The sequence below is a fragment of the Heliangelus exortis genome, chromosome 6 (assembly GCF_036169615.1).
Source record: "Heliangelus exortis chromosome 6, bHelExo1.hap1, whole genome shotgun sequence".
Taxonomy (NCBI): Eukaryota; Metazoa; Chordata; class Aves; order Apodiformes; family Trochilidae; genus Heliangelus; species Heliangelus exortis.
In genome coordinates, this window is record NC_092427.1 from 1,242,887 (window position 1) to 1,266,617 (window position 23,731).

At 44.0% G+C, this 23,731-nt stretch overlaps 1 protein-coding gene across 12 annotated transcripts; it reads left to right on the forward strand.

Moving 5' to 3' along the window:
- On the forward strand, window positions 1-22,673 carry PRPF40A (pre-mRNA processing factor 40 homolog A). 12 transcript variants are annotated; one of them, XM_071746337.1, is made up of 26 exons: window positions 1-666; window positions 2,869-3,006; window positions 5,986-6,066; window positions 7,146-7,176; window positions 7,393-7,415; window positions 8,401-8,478; window positions 8,596-8,706; window positions 9,069-9,189; window positions 9,994-10,018; window positions 10,334-10,639; window positions 11,513-11,621; window positions 12,107-12,171; window positions 12,439-12,603; window positions 13,120-13,228; window positions 13,763-13,913; window positions 14,665-14,798; window positions 15,148-15,262; window positions 15,402-15,505; window positions 15,672-15,788; window positions 16,831-16,968; window positions 18,101-18,196; window positions 19,108-19,194; window positions 19,287-19,383; window positions 19,480-19,541; window positions 20,668-20,802; window positions 21,604-22,673. In XM_071746337.1, the coding sequence occupies exons 1-26, from the start codon at window positions 304-306 to the stop codon at window positions 21,694-21,696; spliced, it is 3,054 nt and encodes a 1,017-aa protein (XP_071602438.1). In that variant the 5' UTR covers window positions 1-303; the 3' UTR covers window positions 21,697-22,673. The 12 variants fall into 12 exon arrangements, with proteins under 12 accessions (XP_071602438.1, XP_071602440.1, XP_071602446.1 ...); XM_071746339.1 differs by having other exon boundaries at window positions 15,414-15,505; XM_071746341.1 differs by having other exon boundaries at window positions 41-666; window positions 8,401-8,454.
- Window positions 22,674-23,731: the final 1,058 nt, after the last annotated feature.

Genomic DNA, 23,731 nt, shown 5'->3' on the forward strand with positions numbered 1-23,731 from the left:
CCCAGCGTCCCCTCGGCTCGGCCCCCGCCGCCGCCGCTTCCTCCCGCGCCAGCTCCGCGGCCCGGCGGGCCTGGGCCCCGTTTCCCCGCCGCTTCGGCACGCCGCGCTCTCCGCGAAGCGCCTCTGCTCGCCGCTCGCTACGCTCCGCCGCTATTTTTTATCATCATTATCATTATTTTTTTAATCCCGCTCCGTTTTTCCTCCGCTTCGCCGGCGCCGGACACCTCCCCCCTCCCTCCATCCATCCATCCATCTATCCATCCATCCGCCGGGGCGCGCTGAAGCTCGGAGAGTCGTCCCGAGATGTCAGGTGGGGACTCGGCGGCGGCGGCGGCCACCGCCTCCCCTCAGCCGCTGCCCTTCTCGCTGCCCAAGCCCCCTCCCCTCATGCAGCTGACGCCGGGGGACGCCGTCCGCCCCGTCGCCTCGGCCGCCGACCAATCACCGAAGAGCGCCCGGCTGACGGGCCGCCCTGATTGGCCAGCGGGCAAGCCAGTCAGCCTGCTGGCCCCGCTGCTCCCGCCCCGCGGCGAGCCGGAGCCGCTCATGCCCTTCGGCCCCTCGTCCCGGCAGCCACTCAGGGGCCGGCTTCTTGGCAGGTGCAGCGGGGGCAGCCTCCTCAGCCCCTCCATGAGGCCCGGAGGAGTCGACCGGGGGTCCCTGATGGTGAGTGGAGAGGGAAAGGGAGGGGAGAGGGGAGGCCCCACCCGTCACTGAGGGGACAAGGGGGGACCTTGTCCTCCCAGCGAGGGGACAAGGGGGACCCTGACCTGTCACTAAGGGGACAAGGGAGTCCCCATCCCACCACCAAGGGGACAAGAGGGGACCCTGACCTGTGACTAAGGGGACAAGGGAGTCCCCATCCCACCACCAAGGGGACAAGAGGGGACCCTGACCTGTCACCAAGGGGACAAGGGGGGACCCCATCCCACCACCAAGGGGACAGGGGGGACCCCGTCCCGCCACTAAGGGGACAAGGGGGGACCCTGACCTGTCACTAAGGGGACAAGGGAGTCCCCATCCCACCACCAAGGGGACAAGAGGGGACCCTGACCTGTCACCAAGGGGACAAGGGGGGACCCCGTCCCACCACCAAGGGGACAAGGGGGGACCCTGTCCCACCACCAAGGGGACAGGGGGGACCCTGTCCTGCCACTAAGGGGACAAGGGGGGACTCTGACCTGTCACTAAGGGGACAAGGGGGGGCCCCATCCCACCACTGAGGAGACAAGGGGGACCCCATCCCACCACTGAGGGGACAAGGGACCCCCTTGTCCTGTCACTAAGGGGACAAGGTGGACCCCATCCTGCCACTAAGGGGACAAGGAGGGACCCTGACCTGTCACTAAGGGCACAAGGGAGTCCCCGTCCCGCCACCAAGGGGACAAGGGGGTCCCCGTCCTGTCACTAAGGGGAGAAGGGGGGACCCTGACCTGTCACCAAGGGGACAAGGGGGACCCTGACCTGTCACCAAGGGGACAAGGGGGGCCCTGTCCCACCACTGAGGGGACACCCACAAGGCAAGGTGGCTCTGGGCCCAGGGCTCGGGGGCTTTTTTAGGGCCCTTCGCCCCAGTTTGGGGTCAGGAGGGAGGGGGTCGGGCACTTCTCGGCGGTGCCCAGTGAGAGGAGAAGGAATACTGGGTGTTTAAGCTAAAATTTAGGAAGTTCTGCCTCAGTGTGAGGGGAAACTTCTTGGCTGTGTGGGGTAGGGAGCCCTGGGCCAGGCTGCCCAGAGAGATTTGTGGAGTCTCCTTCTCTGAGGCTTTCCCACCCCCCTGGGTGTGTTCTGGGAGATCCTGCTGGGGCTGGGGCATCTCCAGAGGTCCCTTCCAACCTCTGAGACTCTGGGATTTGAGCAGCTGAGCTGTGACTGTGGGTCCTGTGAGAGGGCAGGGATGTGGAAGGGTGTGTGGGAGGGATTGGTCAAGTGTGATGATGCTCACAAGTGTCAAACCTTTCTACTTGTTTGCAGTTTCTGGGTGTGAGCCACCCACTCCCACCTTCAGAGTCTTCTAATACAAAAAATCCTAGAAAAATAGGATTTAAGCATCAGAAAGAAGTGCTGTAGCCTTGGAGGGCTTTCAAAGCTGTGTAGATGTGGTGCTGAGGGGTCAGTGGTGGCCTTGGCAGTGCTGCAGGAGGGGATGCACTTGGTGATCTGAAACCCACTCAAAAACATTCTGTGCTCTTTCCCACTCAAAACCATCCTGTGGTTGTGTAAGATTTATGTTTTTATTAGTAAAATACTTCCCAGAGTTTGTCTTAGGGCCTTAGACCCTTTGAGCCATTGCTCCTGACCAGAGTAGAAAGCTCTTTATATGCTTTGGTAATTAAAAAAAAAAAAAAAAAAGTCTATTAATTTCTGTACTTTGTACATGGCTGCAGCAAGCAGGAGATCAGCACCAGGGTTCAAGTTTTTAGGAAAGCACAGCAAGAGGGGAGGTGGTCAGGGAAGGAGCTTTCTGGGACCTGCTCACCACTTGTAGAAGATTCTTTGTTTCTCTGCTTGGCTTTTGTGCCACAAAGTCTCCCCTTGATTGGAATTGTCTGGAAAAGCAGGAAGAAACAGTTGCATTCCCCAGTGTGTTGTGTGTGTGTCTGTGACACAGGGTGAAAGCTGAGGGAGGGTTGTTTGGTTGGTTTTTTAATTTTAAATGGATTTGTTAATGATGATTAGCTCTGGCTCTGGAGGGCCTGGAGGAAGGAACAGAAAAAAAATCTGTTTTGCAGCATCAATCTCAAATTGTGCAGCTTTTTTTTTTTGGTGCTGAGCATTTAATTGTTGTGAATATGGGGTTTTTTTTTTTGGGGGGGGGTTGGATTGTTGGCTTTGTGCTGATGTTGCCCACTGGTTGCTGCCTTTCAGATGGGACACCCAGGAATGCCCCATTACCCCCCCATGGGAATGCACCCCATGGGGCAGAGACCCCCAAACATGCCCCCTGTTCCTCACAGCATGATGCCTCAGATGATGCCCCCCATGGGAGGACCACCAATGGGCCAGGTAAGGCAGTTGCACAAGGTTTGGGATTCTTTCTTTTTTCCTTTCTTCCCACAAAGGTGTCAGTGCTCAGTCCCTGAGGTGGGTCAGCCTCACACAGAGCTCCCAGATGGGTAAGGTTAATAACCTGGGGTTTTTGGTGCCATCCTGTCCATGCAGAACCACTCTCTGGGAATTGTAAATACTGTAATTGTAAACACTGTACACTTGAATTGTAAATACCTGTAGGTCTGGGTCCAGAATTAAGTGTTTAGTAAAACTTCCTGCTAGTGATTTTGAAGAAATAATTGTTTGGGTTTTTTTTTACTAATTCACACCAGAAACATAAAAGCAGTGGTTCTTTCCAGGGGCAGTGGTGGTGGAGAACTTCAGGTTTCTTTAATTCTGAGGTCTACCCAGATGAAAATTACAGGGAAGAAATAACTCCAATTTGAATTTTTGCAGAATTCCTCCCTGAATCCTAGGGAGTGGTTTGTAGCTCTGTGCATGTTCAGCTGTTGCTCCTGCCCTGGCACAGGAGAATAAACTTGGTGGTTCAGCCTGGCTGGGCAGGCAGAGCACCCTGATTCATGTCAGTGCTTTTGGACAGTTTTTAAAGGTTTGGTTTTCTGTAATCAAAAACCCTTCCCTGTGTGGTTTCTGGTTAAATTCTGAACTTGTGAAAGAAGCAGTTCTCTTTCTGGGTAGAATAAATGTTGTAGTGGCACCACTTGAGGGTCACCAAGTAGAGCAGAGGGATGGAGTGGATCAGAGCAGGGAGATTCACCCCTTGAGGACAGCCCAGAGGCAACTCTGTGTCTTCCTTGGACAGAGCACGTGGATCTTGTTTCCTTTTTCTTTCTTTAAACTGGTGTATAAAGCCTTGGTGGGGATCTCTCCAGCAAGCTTCAGCCTGTGAGAACTTCTGGTGTTAAAATAATGCAGCTGTAAAAGTTAAAGAGGTTTTGAGCACTGGCAGGAGAGGGAGCTGCACAAGGATGTGCACATCACAAACTGTAGCAGCAGTTCTGTTTTACCCCTCTAGTTAACAGTTCTTCTGTAGCTTCCCTTCCACTGCTCTCACTCTTGGATATTGAATATTCCAGTCTTTACTTTTTTTTAGTGAGTGCTCCAGTGAATTCAGGACTTTTGGGCAGATGGAGAGCAAAGAGCTGAAGTTAAAGGGCAGCTAAAGAGAGGAGATTGGGGCTTGGTGTTAGGGCTGGGGCAGGAGGGGGCTGTTCTCACACCAAAGTGCTGTGCTGGGCCCAGCAGCCCGGGGTTGCTGGTGTGCTTGGGTGTGAAGCTCTTCCTGCCAGCAGATGCCAGAGGTTTCCTGGTGCAGCTTTGCAGGCTGGAATGTTTTGTAACTTATTTTCTTGCTGAGGTGAAGCCCTGGAGGAGGAGGAGGAGGTGGAGAGCAGCAACCTCCCCCTGTCAGCAGCATTCGGAGGAAAGGCTTTTGCAGAAGGATTCCCTCTCCTTCCCAGTTATTTTTTTTTTTTATTTCCTCTGCTGCCTTTGGGTTAGTGCTGAGTAGGACTGGAGCAGTGTGCAGGGATTCCAGCCAGGGTTTTTTTCAGCTCTTTCCCATGCTCAGAGCCCCCTTAGTTGCCAGTAGCAGTGGGGCAAGAGTGCTTTCTTCTCCTGCTTCTACAGGATGGCGAGGAATAGGAGGGGCCTCCCTCACCCTGCCAGGAAAACCCTGTGGCTGTGAGGGGTGGAGCAGTAGCCCTGCCACCCAGCCCCCTCTCCACCCCAGATGCAAGCTGAGGAGAGTGGGAACCTGGTGCTCCCTGAAGATAGAGGGGGATGGGGTCACTTGGCCAGCCTGCCAAGGACAATAAAGGTAAAGGGGCATCACTGGAAGGTTGAAGGGGGTTGACTTGACTCATGTCCCATCTCTGGGATGAGTGCCCAAAAATTCACACTCCTAATGACCTAAATTATGTCCATTTCCCCACTTCTTTAATGCCTTGTTAGCTCTTGATGGGCAAGGATGGTGGGCAAGATGCAAGCTTTTTCACTTTTTTTAAAAATTTTTTTTTTTTTTTTAATTTTTTTTTAATGCTTTTTCACTGATATTTTTGCCATTGTCAGAGCACCACTTGAGTGATGCAAAACCTCCACCTCACTGTCTCTTTGAGGCTGTAAGCACAAACATTTGAGCAAAAGTTAACTTGTCTGAGCAGCAGTGCTGTGCTTTTTTTGGGTCTCTTTGGACCACCCAGCAAACTCAGATTCAACTCCAGACTCAAACTTTCCATTTCTGTCCTGTGGTTTGTCCCCATTACCCAGCTCACACTGTTACATGGGTTAATATGGTGTCTCTGTATTAAGAGGGTTTTTTTCCAGACCTTTAAAAAAACCCAAACAGTTCAGAATTGCTTTAGAGCTTCATCCTAAAATTTAACAGCTCTCTTCATCTTGAACCTGTTTGAAGAAATTCACATTCTAGTGTCTCTGTAAAGTGTTTCTTCCTTTTTGTGAGGCAAGATGAAAGGGAGGCAGGCTGAAAGTTGTCAAAAAAACGTGAGCAGAACTAATCCTAGATTCTGAGTTTTCCTTCCCTTTGTCTGGTTTGTTCCTGTGTGTCCTTGGAATTCTGCAGAAATCTTTCCTGAGCTTTATTTTACCTGATTTAACTCAAGATTTCAGTAATGGCTTATTAACAGATCACACATATTTGCTGCTGTTCTTTTGTGGTTTCAATGGTTGTCTTTATCCATATTTCCTGTCAGGCTTTGGAGTACTGCTGTCCCCAATATCAGCTTTGTAGGAGAGTAATGCAAGGAAAGAACTCTACAAACCTCTCTTCCTCTTGCTGACAAGGGCATAAAAAGGCTTTTTTTGTTGGTTGGTTTGGTTTGGGTGTTGTTTTTTCGTTAGAAAGTAGTGCCAAAAAAAAAATAAAGTTAATTGTTTTAAATGAAAAACAAAAGAAACCTTGTATTTCTTCTTTAAAATATCATTTACTATATCTGAAGTGCTGTTTAATTGCAGATGCCTGGCATGATGCAGTCAGTGATGCCTGGGATGATGATGTCTCACATGTCCCAAGCTGCCATGCAGCCCACAGTCCCGGTGAGTTCCACTTCCCAGGTTCTCTAAGGTCTGTCACTTGCTGCCATGACTTCAGGATGAGGATGCCTGGGGTTCCTAGAGCTGGATTTTATGAAAAAAGCATTGCTGGTAATTGCAGTTAAATTTTATCCAGCACCTGGGTTATGGCACAAAAGGTTTCTGCAAGAGGTAGGATGGGTGACACTTGCTGTCCTCTGGATTTTCACCTGTCTTTAAACTCTTTCCTCTCATTGTCTCTGCTTTTCCCTTTTTTTCTCTCTGGATTCTGCTTCCTCCAATGTTTCCTGCACTCCTGGCCTCCTCCTTTGTTCTCCCCTTGCCTGTAGCTGGGCAGGAGTCAGGGGGAACTCTGGCTCTTTGGAGGGAGGGCTGATTGCCTGAGCACTGTATATCTGATTATTCCTAAAAAATTCAGCCTGTTTGAGATATTGAGTCAAGTTTACTGAAATTGGGAAAGGCATGAAAAGTTATTTGGGTGGAAATGTAGAGGGGAAATGAACAGATATTTCATGTTAAGCCTCTCTGAAGAGGAAAAGGCTAAATTTCTTACAGAAATTTCTAACATAATATTTTTGGAGATTAAAATAGCTATAGGAGATCCACTTAAAATCAGTTCTAGCCACTTAAATTTAGAAATAAATTATTTTTATCTTCTTACCAAGTAGATAGTAAATCCCCAAGTCAGATTGCATCTTGTAGAACTCTGGGTTTTTCTAAAGCAAGTATTAAGCACAAAAACTTTGTTCCCTGCTTTTGTGGATTGTTTTAAAAACCAAGTTGTTTAATACTAATATTTTCACTGAGGGCTTTCTGAAAGACCCAATACATTTTCTTCTTTTAAGAAACTGTGTTTTTAACTTGGAGCTTTTTGTTAATAATATTTGTAGGAAAGAGCTGAAAGAGAAGCCTTAGCAAAACATAAACCTGCAAGCTACATTTTTGCTTACAGAAAAAGGAAGGAATTAGGAAAACTCCTCTTGAGGCAGTAGAGCATTTTGGTGCTGAAATTGCATGTTTGGTTGTGGATTTATTGATGATCTGGTTGTGATTGCTGAAATGTCTGTTGATTGTTTCTACAGCCAGGGGTGAACAGTATGGATGCCCAAGTAGGTAAGTAGAAATAATTTGTTACCATTTCACCAAAGTTAGTGAAGTATTGAGAAAATAAATTACACTTTTCTGTAAAATGTGATTTTCAGTAACTGTCTCTTTTTTTTTTTTTTTTTTTTTTTTTTCCTTTCAAACATTGATTAATTAGAATCTTCATATAGAGGAACAAAGCAACCAAACCCTTGAAAAATTATGATTATTCATTTTATTTTTTAGGTGTGACACCTCCTGGAACTCAGGTATGTGAAAGCCAAGCTTGCAGGGGGTTGCAGTGTGGTGTATAAATGGCTTCACAGGCTCAGGGGAAAACCTTGGATCTAAGTTTGCTGCTCCAGTGGAGCTGCTTTGCTCATTTGACTGCCAGGCTGTAATTAATGTTAAACTAAGATTGTTCTGTGTTATATTTCCACTGATTTCTGAGCACTAAAGTCTGCTTGTTTCTAGTTCTAGCATGCAGGAAGCAATCTGAGATGTTTATTGGAAGGTTTTTTACCTGAGCAGCAAGTGAATTGTAGCCTAGATACCTCTGTTACTGTTTTCACATGGAAATCTTTGCAGTTGTTGGGCTAGCTTGTTATTTAGGGTGAAACTGGACTTTTATTTGCACTGAAGATAGTTCTGTGTTTTTCCCCATTTTTTTTTTTCTTTTTTTTATCTTTTTCCCTTCCATATTAGCGACCAGTTCGTAAGCAAGTTTTTCTTTCACTTGCATTTGGGTAACTTTTTTTTTTGTTACATATTACTGATTTTTCTTAGGCAGTTCTCATGTGCAGAGCAGGATTTGGTGGGCAAGGAGTGTGTCCTCTGTGCTGCTCCTTGCCACCCCTCCTGGGCTGAGGGGGAGCCAGGTCAAGGTTCTGATATTGTTCAGTCCTCTGTGATGTGTTGGGACTTTGTTGGCATTGTCAGCCTACCAAACACTTTTATTGTGATGAGAATAACCTGGATAATTACCCAAAACAATTCTGAAAACATTGCAGTGGTTTTTGAAGAACATAAAGCATTAAGTCTTGTGTATATTATTTATATTGATAAGTTATATGAAGTCTTGAGAGAACGGCTGGCACATCACCAGTCTTGCTGCAGTTCAGGACCGTGTCTGGGTTTAATTTGCTGTCTTTCTGTTGCTGCTGAGGATGTTTAGGATGTTTAGGAGAGCTGTTGAGATCCAAACCCACATTAACCAGCATGTCTTTTCAGAGCTCTGTTTTGTTTCGCCCTCAGACAACACATCCTGTGGTTTGTGCAGCCCAGCAAACAGCCACAACCAACAGCTCTGTGAGTGAAGACCACTCTAAACAGGTTTATCTGCTTTCCACTTGCATCTAACTTTTTTTGGGGGTTTCTTTACGTGGCTTTTGAGAGCATCCTGGTCAGCAGTTATTGCTTATCATTAATGGTGTGTTTTGCTCTGCCTAGAAATCTACGTGGACAGAACACAAGTCACCTGATGGGAGGACTTATTACTATAACACTGAAACCAAGCAGTCCACATGGGAGAAGCCAGATGACCTCAAAACACCTGCTGAGGTAAAATAAACTCAGGGGAATTCAGGCTGTGCTCTGACTTTGTGTGGACACAAGAATTTTGTGGCCTCTGATGCTGAGGATGGCTGTGCCAATGGATTTTTTATTTTTTTTTTCCCAATGAGAGCACACTCTTCAAATAAGAAATGTTGCAATAATGTTGATACTGCCTTGAGTAGAACTTGAGGCTTCAAAATGGATAAAAGTTTAAAAGAGTTTTCATCAATTTTTACAGAATTTTTTCATTATTTAAAAGATGTAGTATTTAAATAAGTAATGTCTTTGCTTATTGATAGGGAGGATTTTCCTTGGAAAGCATAAACACCATTTTAAATTTGATTTCTCTTGTTTTTTCTCACCACCAGCAATTGTTGTCTAAATGTCCCTGGAAAGAGTATAAATCAGATTCTGGAAAGCCCTACTATTATAATTCCCAAACAAAGGAATCACGCTGGGCAAAGCCCAAAGAGCTTGAAGATCTGGAAGGTAATGGTAACAAAAATGAGCAAGGAGGGGTGGCAGGGAGGTTTGCAAAAATTTGGGATTCAAGCATTGGAGTCAGAGTTGTGGGAGCCATGAAACTTATCCAAGGGAGCTGCATGTGGTCTGAGCTCTGGGTGGAGCATCCCTGGCTCCTTTTTTTTCATCACACCCCGGGTTCTTCCCTGGTTCTGTGGCTGCAGCACCAGCTCCCCCTCGTGTCCCTGAGCAGGAAGTGAACCAGGGTGTGTGCATTTTTTTAGAGAAAATGTGCAGTAAAAATATTAGTGTTTTTTTTTTTATTTTATTATTGCCCATCTGTGCTTCAAAAAGCAGTGTCCTTTTTTGTACAAAGGTCATGTGGGGCTGTGCTGCTCTTTTTCACTTGTAGCATGGCTCTGGTATTCTAAAGTGATGAAAAAATCTGCACAATTAGCTGGGCTAAGAAGTGAGTAATTTAAGAAAGTGCTACAAAGGATAAGCATCACTGTCTGATGGAATAAAACAAGAGGAAAAATCTGTTTCAGTAAGCCTGTTCCTAAAAAAACTCTCTTAATGTTGAAATTATTTTAATCCAAGAAGTTGTTCTTTAGGTACTGTCATCTTTCTGTTTTGGGATTTCTCAATTTTGTTTTAATCTGAATTGATCTCAGTCTTACCAGGTATAAATAATTGAAATATTGATAGTAAGGGAAATTTTTAAAGCTGTACCTTTATTGTATAATATTCTATTAACAGCAGCTTTTCACCATGCACATACAAACTATTTTTAAGCTATATTGTGACTGTATTTTCCACTTTCTCTTTTAGCAATGATTAAAGCTGAAGAAAACAGGTATGTTTTTTATGTCAAGCTGCATGTTTCTTAAAAATGGAACCTAGTCCTTGAGCCTTAAATCATTCCCCTTCCTGCAGTTCATTCCAAAGAGCAGCTTAGTAAATAAAACCTCAAATAATGCATTATAGGTTTCTTTTGAACTGGAATGATTGATCTGCATAGTAAATCTTGGACTGTCTTTGAACTAAGAGTGGTTTGTGTCCTTTTGGGGGGTCTTTGCAACCACACCTAAGCCTCTGGTTGTGTTAACTGTGAATTTCTCTAACCCATTCAGCCTGGATGTGACTCTTGCTCTCTTCTTGACCCCTGCAGCATAAAGCCTGATGACTCCACTCCAGCAGCAGCTGCTTCAGCTGCTGAGGCAGCAAACACAACCCCCACAGCCACCACTGCTGCTGAAACAGCTGCAGCTGTGACCACCACCACTGCTGGTTCTGCAGCCACAGCAGCCTCTGAGGCAGAATCTGCTGCAGCTTCTGGGGCAGAAAATGAGAGTTCTGGCACAGCCACAGCTGAGGAACAGGGACAAGCAACTTCTGCACCTGCTGGGCAGGACCAGAGTGGGGAAGCTGCAGCTAATGCAGCAGATGACTCTTCCAAGCAGGAATCCTCAGGAGAGTAAGTGGCAGGGCTGGGTTTTGTGGCTGTGCTGCTGTTCTGTGTTTCTTCCAGGATCTCTTTTCTCTTCAGTTGGCTTCTTTGACACTTGGCTGTTTCTTCAGAGAAATGTGAGCGTGCATCAGTGGCAGCAGACAAGAACAATGAGTAAAGGAGAGAGGAAGAAGTATTAAATCTATTTTTAGAGAAATTAATGCCCTCTCCTTGCCAGCCCTCTTCCAAAGCTCTTAAACCCCACAGAGGACATCAGTGCTGTGAACATTTCATGAATTTTCAATAGCTCTTGGAGTTTCCCAGGGTGACTTAATATGCTTACCCTGGATGTTTCCCCCTTCACAGATCTGGCTAGCTTTACCAGAATGCTGTATTAAATAGATCTTCATCTGTTCCACCAGAAATTATGTCCTTTGGTGTTTAATAATGGAGAGTCAATTATCTGGAGAATTATGGCTTATGATTTTTGTCATCAAACAAAAAAGCAGCATGTTGTGAGGGGTTAGAGACAGGAGGAGACAATTAAAGGCAAGAGGCATATTTTCAGTTTATATTTTTATATCTTATAGATCAAAATAGTCCTGCTAAAATTCAGCATTATTTTCCTATGAATAACTTGTAGTTAATTTCAGCAGGCAGGCAATTACCTAAGCAAGAACACTTTTCTGAAATAGTTTCCTTTTGTTGATCAGATGTTTATGGTGTCTGTGTGATGCCTTAAAGCACAAATTGTGTTTATCACATGTAGCATTAGTATTTTTCTTTGAGTTGCTATTTTAAATGCACATTCTATCTTATTGTGGTGGCTTGTGGCTCTTCAGTGGTTCTAACTTTAAAAAAAAATTGCTTAAATAATAAAATTACTGATTTTGTCCATAGTGCTGCTTCAAAGAAGGAGGATGATGATGCCCAACCAGTTAAAAAAACATACACATGGAACACAAAGGAAGAAGCAAAGCAAGCATTTAAAGAACTTTTAAAAGAAAAGGTATTTTGGTTAACATTCCTAATAGTTTACAAAACTACAAAACCTTAATTTATCAGAAACTGCTAGACTTTTTGTATGGGTGTGAGGGATTTTCCACTGTTGTGGAAGTGGACTCTTGTACTAGACAAGAAATGGGGGGGGGGGGGGGAAATTCTCAATTTTAAAGATGAAGTGGGAGTAAAATGATAGTGGCTTTGATTTTTCCTTCTGAGTCTGTGGAATCTGTTTGTTTCAACATAGTTGGATGGTAGACAAAATTCCAGAAGAATTTACTACAGAACTGGCAACTATCCCAAAAGTACCTTGCTTCATTTTCCATGGTGATTTTTAGTAAAACTTAAAAGAAATCAGTGGCAAAGAACATTGCCTTAACCTCAAAAGCACTTCTGAGTTTTGGTTTGTGGTTTTTTTTTCCTCTAAGGGCTGTTTTTTTAAGAAATTGTTGATTCCAAATCTAATTAGTTAATGCTTTAATGTTTTCACAGAGAGTCCCATCCAATGCTTCTTGGGAGCAAGCTATGAAAATGATCATTAATGATCCTAGATACAGGTACTGCTTAATCCTTTCCTCCTCAAATTTCTACACAAATACCTGACATAACTTGTGGTAGTTTTAATAGATTTTTGTGCATTTTTGAACATGTTCCATTGTCAGGAAACTTTGTTCCTTTTCTACATAAAGAAACACAAGTCCTAGGCTTAATTTTTAATTTGAAAAAGATTTGTTCCTTTGGTTTTATTTTTCTAATTTAATTCCCGTTTGCATAATTGACATTGTTGTTTCCTTTGGTGTTTTGTTTTTTTTTTTGCTATGAAGTGCTTTGGCAAAATTAAGTGAAAAAAAGCAAGCCTTCAATGCTTACAAAGTTCAAACAGAAAAAGAAGAGAAAGAAGAAGCAAGATCAAAATACAAAGAAGCTAAAGAATCCTTCCAGCGTTTCCTTGAGAACCATGAAAAGATGACATCCACCACAAGATACAAGTAAGAACAATATTAAATGAAGCTCCAGTCTCTTCTGTCTTGCCAGGTTGATAAACCTTGCTGATTTGCTCTTGGTGAAAGGTAACCCCTGGGTGTGCTCAGCCTGGAAAAGCCTGAAAATTTATAGGAACACAAATCTTTTCCCAGAACAAAACCATTTAGGATGGGAAGTGAAGAGACCCAAACCAAAAAACAGCTTCAATGAGTGATGTGCTGTGGCCTGAACATGTGCTTAGCCCTCTGGTAAAAATCCTGATGGTTCACCTGCAGGTGAACTTGCACTTCTGTGGAGAGATCTGCACACTGGCATCAGCTTTAATTTTTGTGTTTCCTTTGTGTATCAGAGACAAAAAGATGTCACAGAAAAGGTTTGCCCGGAGAGAAAATGGGGGGGGATGTCATACAGAAGCATTGCTGCTTACAGCAGAGTTCATGGATGTTACTGTAAGATGATGGGACAGTTTAAGGGGGTGTTCAGCAATAAATGGTTGTGTTCTTTTTCTTTGTTTCACACAGAAAAGCTGAACAAATGTTTGGGGAGATGGAAGTCTGGAATGCAATATCTGAGCGTGATCGCCTTGAAATTTATGAAGATGTCTTGTTTTTCTTGTCTAAGAAAGAGAAGGTAACTTGCTTTCAAACTTACCTTTTCACTTGGTACCTGTAAATTAATTTAAGATACCTGTAAAGTACCTTAAGATACCTGTAAATTACCTTCAGATGCCTTTTAGCAGAGGAACTTTCCAAGCAGTGGAGTTTTGGGGCTGTTACACCAAGCTGTGTGTCTGTTAACCTCAGTGCTGCCAAACCCACTGAGGGTCTGACCCTAACTCAGCTGGTTAGTTCATCTTTCCTGCAGTTTGGCAGTGATGCACCAGCAGCACCAGCTCTACCACTGACCACCAGCCTTGGGGGAAAGGAAATCAGGCAGTGAAATACCACTAAAAATGTTTATCTGTGGGTGCTGGCATGGAAAGATTGTGTGTGGGTCCACATTTATTGTATTACGTAATTATTGGTTCATAAAAGCAACATATTACCTCGCTTCTTTGTGTGTAAATGAAAGGTTAATTTTGTGTTTTCTTGGAGAACAAACTTGGGGGTCATGTATTTTTGTCTGTACAAGTTTAACCCCCCAAAAATTCTGTTTTCTCTGCAGGAACAAGCCAAACAGTTACGGAAGAGGAATTGGGAAGCTTTGAAGAACATTCTAGACAACATGGCCAATGTCACTTACTGTACTACTTGGTCAGAGGCTCAGCAGTATCTGATGGACAATCCTACATTTGCAGAAGATGAGGAGCTTCAGAGTATGTAAAAAGTCTATGTGTTGGATTTATTTTTATTTTCTTGGAAGAGAGAATGGATTTACCTCCAGCAGTGTGGGCTCCTGACTGGGTCTGGCTTGCTCTTGCCCATCTGAGCAGCCTGTGTAAAGGCCCCTGTCTTGTTTAGTTCCTAGGAAACAGAATCAGTTTCAAAAATCATTACCTAATGATAAAACAAAAGGACACTTTTTTTCCTGTGGGGATCAAATGGCCTTCGTAGGTGTTGCCCTGGAAATTTGAGGTTGTGTTTGACAAAGTAATCTGTGTTGCTTTATACTTGCATTGCCTCCTGCTAGACTGAGTGAGGCCTTCCTGTGTTTGCTTTCCTAGAGAAGTCATTTTACCCTTCCAGAAGTAAGAAAGGTGGCAGTTTTTCCAATATGAGCACATTTTTCTCATAAATGTCTTGATCCTGTACTGTAGGAGCAGCAAATGCATTTAAACAGCTGCTAAAGCACTTGGCAAAGCTGCTCTGTGGTGCTGTGGGGAGGTGCACGAGTGCTCATCCTCCACATTTCTCCCATAAAGGCTTCTGTGATCTGTACTGGCAATGAAATTCACCCAGACTGGGGAAGATCTGCACATTTTTGGTGTATTTTAGAGGTCACGAACTCCCCCTCAGAGCAGCAAGAAGCAGCCGTAACCTCATCACAAGAACCTTTCTGCAGCTAGTGGGAGGAAATACCAATTTTTTTTTTTAAATTCTTACCACTCTGTTGGTATCTGTTGCCAGACATGGACAAGGAGGATGCACTGATCTGTTTCGAGGAACATATCAGGGCACTGGAAAAGGAGGAGGAAGAAGAAAAACAGAAAAGTTTGCTTCGAGAAAGAAGGCGGCAGCGTAAAAACAGGGAATCTTTCCAGGTTGGTGGCCTCTCCTCTCCTGCCCTGGCTGTGTCACCTCATTACATGGCTTGTCCAGTTCATTTCTAATGGGTTCAGACAATGTCTCAGCATTTTGTCTGCTGTGCAGTGGAGCTGTTTGCCAGGAAGCTGCAAGCCCGGGGGAAGGCAAGAGGAAATAGATTTGAACAGAAAGGGAATGCAGTGGGAATGCTGCAAGTGGTGGAGGAAGGCAGGAAGAAAACTGCAATGTAAAGCCAGTATTTTTCCAATTGCATTTTAACAAAACTGGAATCCCAGTTACCAAGGGTATCTGCTCCAGCTGTTCACCAAGACTACAAATAATTTCCATTCCACTTGTGTTTTGTAGCTGTTTTTGGATGAGCTGCACGAGCACGGACAGTTACATTCCATGTCCTCTTGGATGGAGTTGTACCCAACCATAAGTTCAGACATCAGATTCACTAATATGCTTGGTCAACCTGGTAAGAACACTGTCTCTTCCAAGCCTGTAAGGTAAAGGTCTTGGATTTGGGGCAGAACAGAACAGGGTTGTTTGTATATTTTCTAAATGTCTTAAAAAAATGCAGCTCTTTTGTTAGAGCTAGCTTTTGACTTATCTAGTTTTTTCATCAGGATCAACAGCACTTGATCTTTTCAAGTTCTATGTTGAAGACTTGAAAGCACGTTACCACGATGAGAAGAAGATAATAAAAGATATCCTAAAGGTGAGAGGGGAAAGTGCTCCATTAGGTGGCTTCTGATAATGCCAAATACCTCATTCAAGTGAACTCTCTGCTGCTGGGAGAGGGGGTTTCAGATGGTGTTCGTGTCATGTGCATGAGCACTGAGTTCCTGACTTGCCTGATGCCAAGTGAAGCAATTTTCTTACAGGATAAGGGATTTGTGGTTGAAGTGAATACATCTTTTGAAGATTTTGTTACAGTCATCAGTTCAACTAAAAGAGCAACCACTTTAGATGCAGGAAATATCAAGCTGGCTTTCAATAGTGTAAGTATTAATATATAGGAGTGTTTGAAAAAAGCTATGGAATTTTCTGCAAAAACAAGAATTGGCTTTTATTTCCACTGTATTGCCATGACTACTTTTGTAATATTTGGGAGAGGTTCTGTGCTTTAGAGCTGCTTCTCCTGGGATCAGTCCCCAAAATACTGATTGCAGGGGTGTATTTTCAGCTTGAGAAATCCTGCTGTAGGAATTCAGTAACATTCTCTTATTTTAGGTGACTTTTCTCACGAGGGATTTTGTCTGTGTGTGTGTGTTTGTGTCACTCTGGCTTGCCTGATGCATTAACTCTTTAGATTCAGTTGTAATTCTGTTTAGATTAACTTTAGATTCTGTTATAATTCTGTTTAGATTAACTTTAGATTCTGCTATAATTCTGTTTAGATTAACTTTAGATTCTGCTATAATTCTGTTTAGATTAACTTTAGGTTCTGTTATAATTCTGTTTAGATTAATTTTAGATTCTGCTATAATTCTGTTTAGATTAACTTTAGATTCTGCTATAATTCTGTTTAGATTAATTTGACATTCTGCTATAATTCTGTTTAGATTAACTTTAGGTTCTGTTATAATTCTGTTTAGATTAATTTTAGATTCTGCTATAATTCTGTTTAGATTAACTTTAGATTCTGCTATAATTCTGGTTAGATTAACTTTAGATTCTGTTTAGATTGACTTTAGATTCTGTTATAATTCTGTTTAGATTCTGTTGTGGTTCTGTTTAGATTAACTTTAGATTCTGCTATAATTCTGTTTAGATTAAGTTTAGATTCTGTTATAATTCTGTTTAGATTCTGCTGTAATTCTGTTTAGATTAACTTTAGATTCTGCTATAATTCTGTTTGAGATGCAGCAGTTTCCTGCTTTAAAAACAAATAATTGGTTCATTTTCCTGCGTGCCCAAATGACTGACAGAAAACAGTAAAGGCAAGCTCTTGGGCTTTCCAAAAACTGCATTATTGAACTGGAGGCTCTGTGAATGCTCCATTTGATAGCTTCCCTCTGATCTTCTTTCTGTTTGATGCAGCTGCTGGAAAAGGCAGAAGCCCGGGAAAGAGAGAGGGAGAAAGAAGAAGCTCGGAAGATGAAGAGGAAGGAGTCAGCCTTCAAGAGCATGCTGAAACAAGCCACTCCTCCCATCGAGCTGGATGCTGTCTGGGAAGATGTATGCAGCCTCCTTCCATTCTGAAAATCCCTCCCAATCCACTCCCCAGGCTGCTCTGTGCTGGTGCTTTGCTGACCACACCTGGAGCCTCTGGGCTCTTGGTGCGTTTGTCTGGAGAGCTCACACCTACCCAAGCTGCCCTGGAAAAGCTGCTGTTTTGTCTGTGGATGACTTCAGTCCAGGGACACGTGTGTTTGACTCAAAACTAAAAAACCCAACCAACAGACACCACTGCCTCCAAAAAAAATCATCACTTGAAGTCCCCCAAAATTTAGTTTAAATGGAGATAAAGCACTCTTTTTCTCTTTTCCTTTTTCTCTTTTCCTTTTTCTCTTTTCCTTTTTCTCTTTTCCTTTTTCTCTTTTCCTTTTTCTCTTTTCCTTTTTCTCTTTTTCTTTTTCTCTTTTCCTTTTTTTCTCTTTTCCTTTTTTTCTCTTTTCCTTTTTTTTCTTTTCCTTTTTTTTCTTTTCCTTTTTTTCTCTTTTCCTTTTTTTTCTCTTCTTCCCTTTTTTTTCTCTTCCCTTTTTTTTCTCTTCCCTTTTTTTTCTCTTTTCCCTTTTTTCTCTTTTCCTTTTTTCTCTCTTTTCCTTTTTTCTCTTTTCCTTTTTTCTCTCTTTTCCTTTTTTCTCTCTTTTCCTTTCTTTTTCTCTTCCTTTCTTTTTCTCTTTTCCTTTCTTTTTCTCTTTTCCTTTCTTTTTCTCTTTTCCTTTCTTTTTCTCTTTTCCTTTCTTTTTCTCTTTTCCTTTCTTTTTCTCGTTTCCTTTCTTTTTCTCGTTTCCTTTCTTTTTCTCGTTTCCTTTCTTTTTCTCTTTTCCTTTTTTTTTCTCTTTTCCTTGAAGTCTGTAACTTTCTTCTGGTTAAGATAACCTTTAAGAACCTTTTGAAGCCTGCTTGGTATCAAGCTGCCAGCTTTAACAAGCTCCTGGGGGTTAGATGCCCCGTGCAGGAGAACAGTCTGGTCCTGCTGCAGTTTGACTCAAGTCTGGTTGGTTGGGAAGCTGCCAATAAAAAACCTTCAGCCATGGAACTCTATAATGCCTTTTTCAGCTGGTGGAACCATGTTTTCTATATTCTTTTTATTTCTGCAGGGCTGTGTTGGATTATTAGTGTTTCATTGCCATTTTTCTTACAGATCAGAGATAGATTTGTGAAGGAGCCAGCATTTGAAGACATCACTCTGGAGTCTGAAAGGAAAAGAATATTTAAAGATTTCATGCATATACTCGAGGTGAGTATTAACTTTGGTTTTTCCTCATTAGAGAATATATAAAAAAAAATAAAACTCCTAGTTGGTTGGCTCTTAAACTATGTGGGAAGGGAGAGAATTTTTAGCAGAATTCTTCTGATTTCTGTTGCAGTAGACATTGTGTTACCTAAAAACAGTGGGTAGCAAAAGTAAGTAAGGAACTGAAGAAACATGGTACAGTTCCTTGATATAATTTGATACATATTTGCTCTTTTAATCTGCATCCCCACCAGAATTTTCACAAGTCAACACCAAAATTCCCTGTTTTGCTTCAGAAAAGAGATTTATTGCTGTGATTTCATACCAAATGGGATGGAACTGGAAGTAGAACTTCTGCAGTAGTTTTTTCACTACAAATCTGGAACACGCCAAGTTCTGCAGATGTTTGGTTGTGGTTTTTTTTTTTTTAATTTTGCTGCAGCCACTATTTTTGCTGATGTGCAGAAGGGTGTTGGTGTAATTTTAGTTTTCTCTCTTGATTTTTGGCTGGGTCATGGTACCAGTTGAGCTGCAGATGTTTGGATGAGGCGCTCTCCTTCGCCACTTTGTGCCCCGGGGAGTGGGATTGGGTTCTGCAGCAGATAAGAGTTTGGGCTTCTCTGTTTCATTCTCTGGAGTTTGTTAGGGTTTTAGAAGTGGCTTCATTTCAGAATTTCACATTTGCCTCCCAGCTTGAGCAGGGGCTTCAAACTGGAAGCACTGGTGGAGAGGCCAAGGTAACAGAGGCTGCGTGCAGCGGTGCCCAGGTTGTGCATTTCCTGGGTGCTTGAACAACTTGAACCTGTCAGTGCTGGTGGCTGTTCATGGGTTTTGGCACAGGAAATGTGTGACTGATGGGTGTCTTTTTTTACCTGCAGACCCAGGATAACCTTTCCCTTCTCTTGTTCCTCTAGCACGAGTGCCAGCATCACCATTCAAAGAACAAGAAACATTCGAAGAAGTCCAAAAAGCATCACAGGAAGCGGTCGCGCTCTCGCTCGGTGAGGGTTTCATCAGGTCTGAAAAATCTGCTTTTTTGTCACCCTTTCTTGTTGCTGTCATCTTGCTGATCACCTTGGGTTTGTCCCTCAAGGGCTCAGAGTCTGAGGATGATGACAGCCACTCAAAGAAGAAGAGGCAGCGTTCAGAGTCCAGATCAGTTTCCGAGCGTTCTTCCAGCGCAGAATCGGGTATGAGATGGGTTGGTCTCTTCTTAACTGAGTGGCACCATTTTATTGCTGGGTCTTTGTAGTTTTTATTCATTTTGCTGCTTCCTCTCTCCGCAGAGAGAAGTTACAAGAAGTCAAAAAAACACAAGAAAAAGAGCAAGAAGAGAAGACACAAGTCTGTAAGTGCAGTTTGGCTGTGTTGAGCTGGCTAAGGGACAGCTGATGGTTTCTGTAGCCCCTGGAGGTGGCTGTCACCATCCATCCACCTTGGTCAGTGACTGTGTGAGGGGGCATTGGGAGCAGAGGAACTTTGTTAGGCACCTTGATCCTAAACCCTTTCAGACTGCTGAATCCAGGGGGTTTAACTGCAGCATGTGGTGGGCCCTATAGTACCCTTGGGTTTTGCTGTTTCTCGTAGCAAGTCTTGGAGTCCACTCTTGGTGTGGAGTGGACTGGGAACCCAGCCTGCTTTTCCCTTTTTCTTCTGTTGAGCATTGTCCCCTGTGTCTGCTTGAGCATCAAGGTTATGTTAGAAGCTCTGACATGGAATGTACAGGAACACCAGAAGGACTTAGAGCAGAAAAAGAGCTTTCACTCTCTGCAAGTTGAGGCCAAAGAATGTTCTACTCTCCCGGGCAGAGAAAGAAGTTTGAGTCTCTGAACTCATCTGCAAAACTCTGAATTCTTCTATCTCTCTGTAATCTCTGAGCAGGTGGCTGTGCCCTTCAGCAGGCCACGTTCACAAAGAGGGGGACAATAATTACACCCTGGAGTAAGGTGTGAGCACTGAAGGGCTGTCACACACCCAGGGTCACAGCAGCTCAGCAACCCTGGGATGAAACCTGGGATAAAAACACAGCCATGCCACCTCCTTCCCCACAGCTTGCTTAATATCCACCCAAAGCACAGCAGCCTCAAAGCACTCAGCTGTGGCCCAGCAGCCACCTCACAGAAAACCAAAAATCTCCCAGATTTCACCCTTCCCAGAGACCTTAAAAAAATGAATGACATTTGTGCTGCAAAGAGATTTCTTGTACAGCACCCAGCGTGCCCTGTCTGGGCGTGCACAGAGAATGGTGAATGTTCAGTAGTGAACAAACCTCTCTGCTTTTCAGCCCCCTCCAGAGATGTGTCTGCAGTGCTTAGTTCTGCAGTGGTGAATAGGATGTGCTCAATTAGTAACCACCTTAAGCATGTTTTTTTCTCATGTGGTCTGTATTTAAATGGAGTCAGACTTGTCCGAGGTGTGGTTCTTCTGCAAATTAATATACTTTAATATTAATATTTTCCCCTTTATTTACACAGGATTCACCAGAATCAGATACTGAACGAGAAAAAGACAAAAAAGAGAGAGAGAGAGATAGTGAAAAGGATAGAGCTAGACAGAGATCTGAATCAAAACATAAATCTCCTACTAAAAAACGGCCTGGAAAAGATTCTGTAAGCTTTCTTGTTTCCTCTTTGCCTGATGCTTTGGGCTGTGCCAGCGGGAGGCTGCAGTGGGGTGTGCAGGGTTTCTAGGTGTGCTACAGCTTCAGTTATGTCCCATTTATAGATGAAAAAAAGGGCCAAACATTCAAGAACTTTATTATACAGCTCCTTCTCCCTGGCTGAGTGAAGTGGCTGTTTCCTGACGTGCTGTTCATGGCTGCTGCTTGGTGTGAAGTGAGAATGAAGGATGTTATTCTGCAGGGAGTGCTGAACATGATCCCTGCTGTAACAAAATTGTCTTGGTGGCTGAACTGCCCTTTCCTTTCCACCCTCTGGGCCAGGCTGAGCTCACAGCTGAGGGGCAGCACCCGTGGTTCAGGACTGGAGGGGCTGTGGGGGGTGTGACTGCAGCCCTGTGTTTCTCTGGGGGTGACAGGGGCTTTGGCATCAAAGACACGTGGAAGGGTTTGGATAAAAAGTGCAAATTTATTTGTACTTTCATTGATGTGAAGCATCCTCCAGAAAGAATTATTTGCCCAGCTCTGGTGATTTAGGGGGTGGTGATGTCCTTCTGGATAACAGCTCACCCTCTGACAGGAGATGGGACCAGGGCACATCTGCTTTTTGTATCATCTCAAACCGAGCTGCTGTGCCCTCCAGGTGCCTTTGAAGAACCCAATTATTATTATTATTATTATTGGTCTGACACAGCATCTTCTGCTGAGGAGGTGACCTGGGGTGTAAGGAGGAGCTCAGGGGTCAGTGTGGAGGGGAGCTGGTGCTGCCCACTGACCTCCCTTCTCTCTGCAGGGGAACTGGGACACATCGGGCAGCGAGCTGAGCGAGGGGGAGTTGGAAAAACAGAGGAGGACTCTTTTGGAACAACTGGATGAAGATCAATGAGAACATTATTTATACCAAATATGTTTACATTGTGGCATAATAAAAGAAACCAATGTCTAATTCAGGACGTGGGTTCCGATCTCCTGAGTTCCATTGTTGAAACAACAGTGGGTTTTAATTTTACCCCATCAACACGCTCAATACTCTTAGATTCTGGGCCTGGCTTCAAACCTAGAGCAGGGAATGAAATTCTGAGGGGGATGGTGAGTTGGGATGGGTGCTCCCCTGCCCCCAGGGCACCTTCCCTGCTCAGGGGGACATTCCCTGCTCACCCACAGCCTGGGGGAGCGTTGGCACCTTTCTAGCTAAGTCCTTCCTAGAAAGGTGTTAACACTGCTCTTCCTGCCCAGGGTAGGCAGGTAAAATTTTCGTATTTAGGAAGAGATTCTTTTAATATAGTTTCTTGTTGGCTTCATTTGTTTTATGGATCTGTTTTTATTTTGGAAAAGGGGAAGGCAATGGGAGTAACGATTCCATTTCTTGATCTGTACTGCAAAAAAAAAACAAAACAAAACAAAACTAACCACCAGATCTGGGAATTGCTCTGTTGTGAACTGTGTCACTGGCCAAACCCATGCTGTCCAAAGCTGAAAGGTACCACCTCAGAGGGTTTTTATAGGAAACTTTCTGATCCCTGGAGCTGCAGCTGCTGGGGATGTGACTCCCCCCCCCCAGCCCTGCCCTGCAGCAGGTGCTCAGCGTTGAGCTTCACCTTTCAGAAAACTTTAAACAAAAAAATCCAATTGTAAATGAATTTAAATGCCTTAAGAACCTGCTGAAGAATGTGCCACCACCTTTCAGCTGCAGCCCTGGGTTCCTTCTGCCTCTGGGCAGTGCAGGCAGGGGCTGCCAGCCCTGCTGGGTGACACTTGGTGGCTGCTGTGGTGACAAAACGTGGGGAAACCTCGCTCGCTGGTGGGAATATTTTTGTACATTTTTATCAATTATTAAACCTTGTCTTCTAGTGTCTACTAGTATTTATTTCTAGTTTTGAATCTTCTGTACAGCTCTGGTAAATTACTGCTCCCCTCTGCCTGTGGGGTTTGAGCTCTGCAGGCTCCTGAAGAGTGCAGCTTCCCCTTCAGTGCGTTTTTGCCTGGTGAAAGGGCAGCTGGTACCACTGCATTTATCCCCAAAATTCCTGCAGCCTGCTTCACCTGCTGAACACCTAAAAAATGATATTTGAGAGGGAAAGGAGTGAGTGAAACCCAAACTGCTGGGACAAGGGCACTCTGCAGTAAGGGGTGGCCCCACTGACTGGGCTGATGTGGGGTCACAGGGGGTGCAGTAGTTTCCTCATCACCCCCTCCTTGCCCATCACTTTGGGCAAAAAGCAGCTGAGTTTGGTCAAACAGGACTTGTGATTTGCTGTCTCCAGTGGTGTGTTTATGGTGGGAATCTGGGAAGGTGCTGGAGCTCCAGCAGTGGCTTTGCCCCCTCATGGCCCAGCAGGCAGTGGGGAGTGCTCCCAGAAGTTACAATCACCCCAGATTTGGACAGAATATGTATTTTTGGTCACTTTTGTCAATTCCCTTTCCAGGATTTACACTGTAAGGGGTAAGGAGGGGTGCAGGTAGCAATACACAAACTGAAACCATCCCAAGCAGGGGGGGCAGAGAGCAGGAGGGTGATGTGGGGGCTGCAGAGCTGGGGTGGGACTAATTTAGACTTTGAGAGGTCCTAATGATTTGTAAAGAGTAGAACACACGTCTGAAATTTTGTTACTGCCTTGCATTTACGTAACTTGCCTAAGGAAGAAAAAAAAAAAAATAATTGTTTCTAAGTAAATATTGCTTTTAAAAGGTTTGCCTTTATTTTTCCATTAAAAATAAAAAAAAAAATTGTAAATGTAAATTATTCTAATGTTTGTTTGGGTTTTTTTTTTTTTTTTTTTTTGTATGTGTGGCTTAGATCTTGGAAAAGAAATGCATTGTAAGAGGTGCTGCTTGGGGGAGGAGCTGGGGGCGTTTGGGCTGGAGAAGAGGAGGTGAGAGGAGACCTGATGGCTCTGTGCTACTGCCTGAAGGGAGCTTGC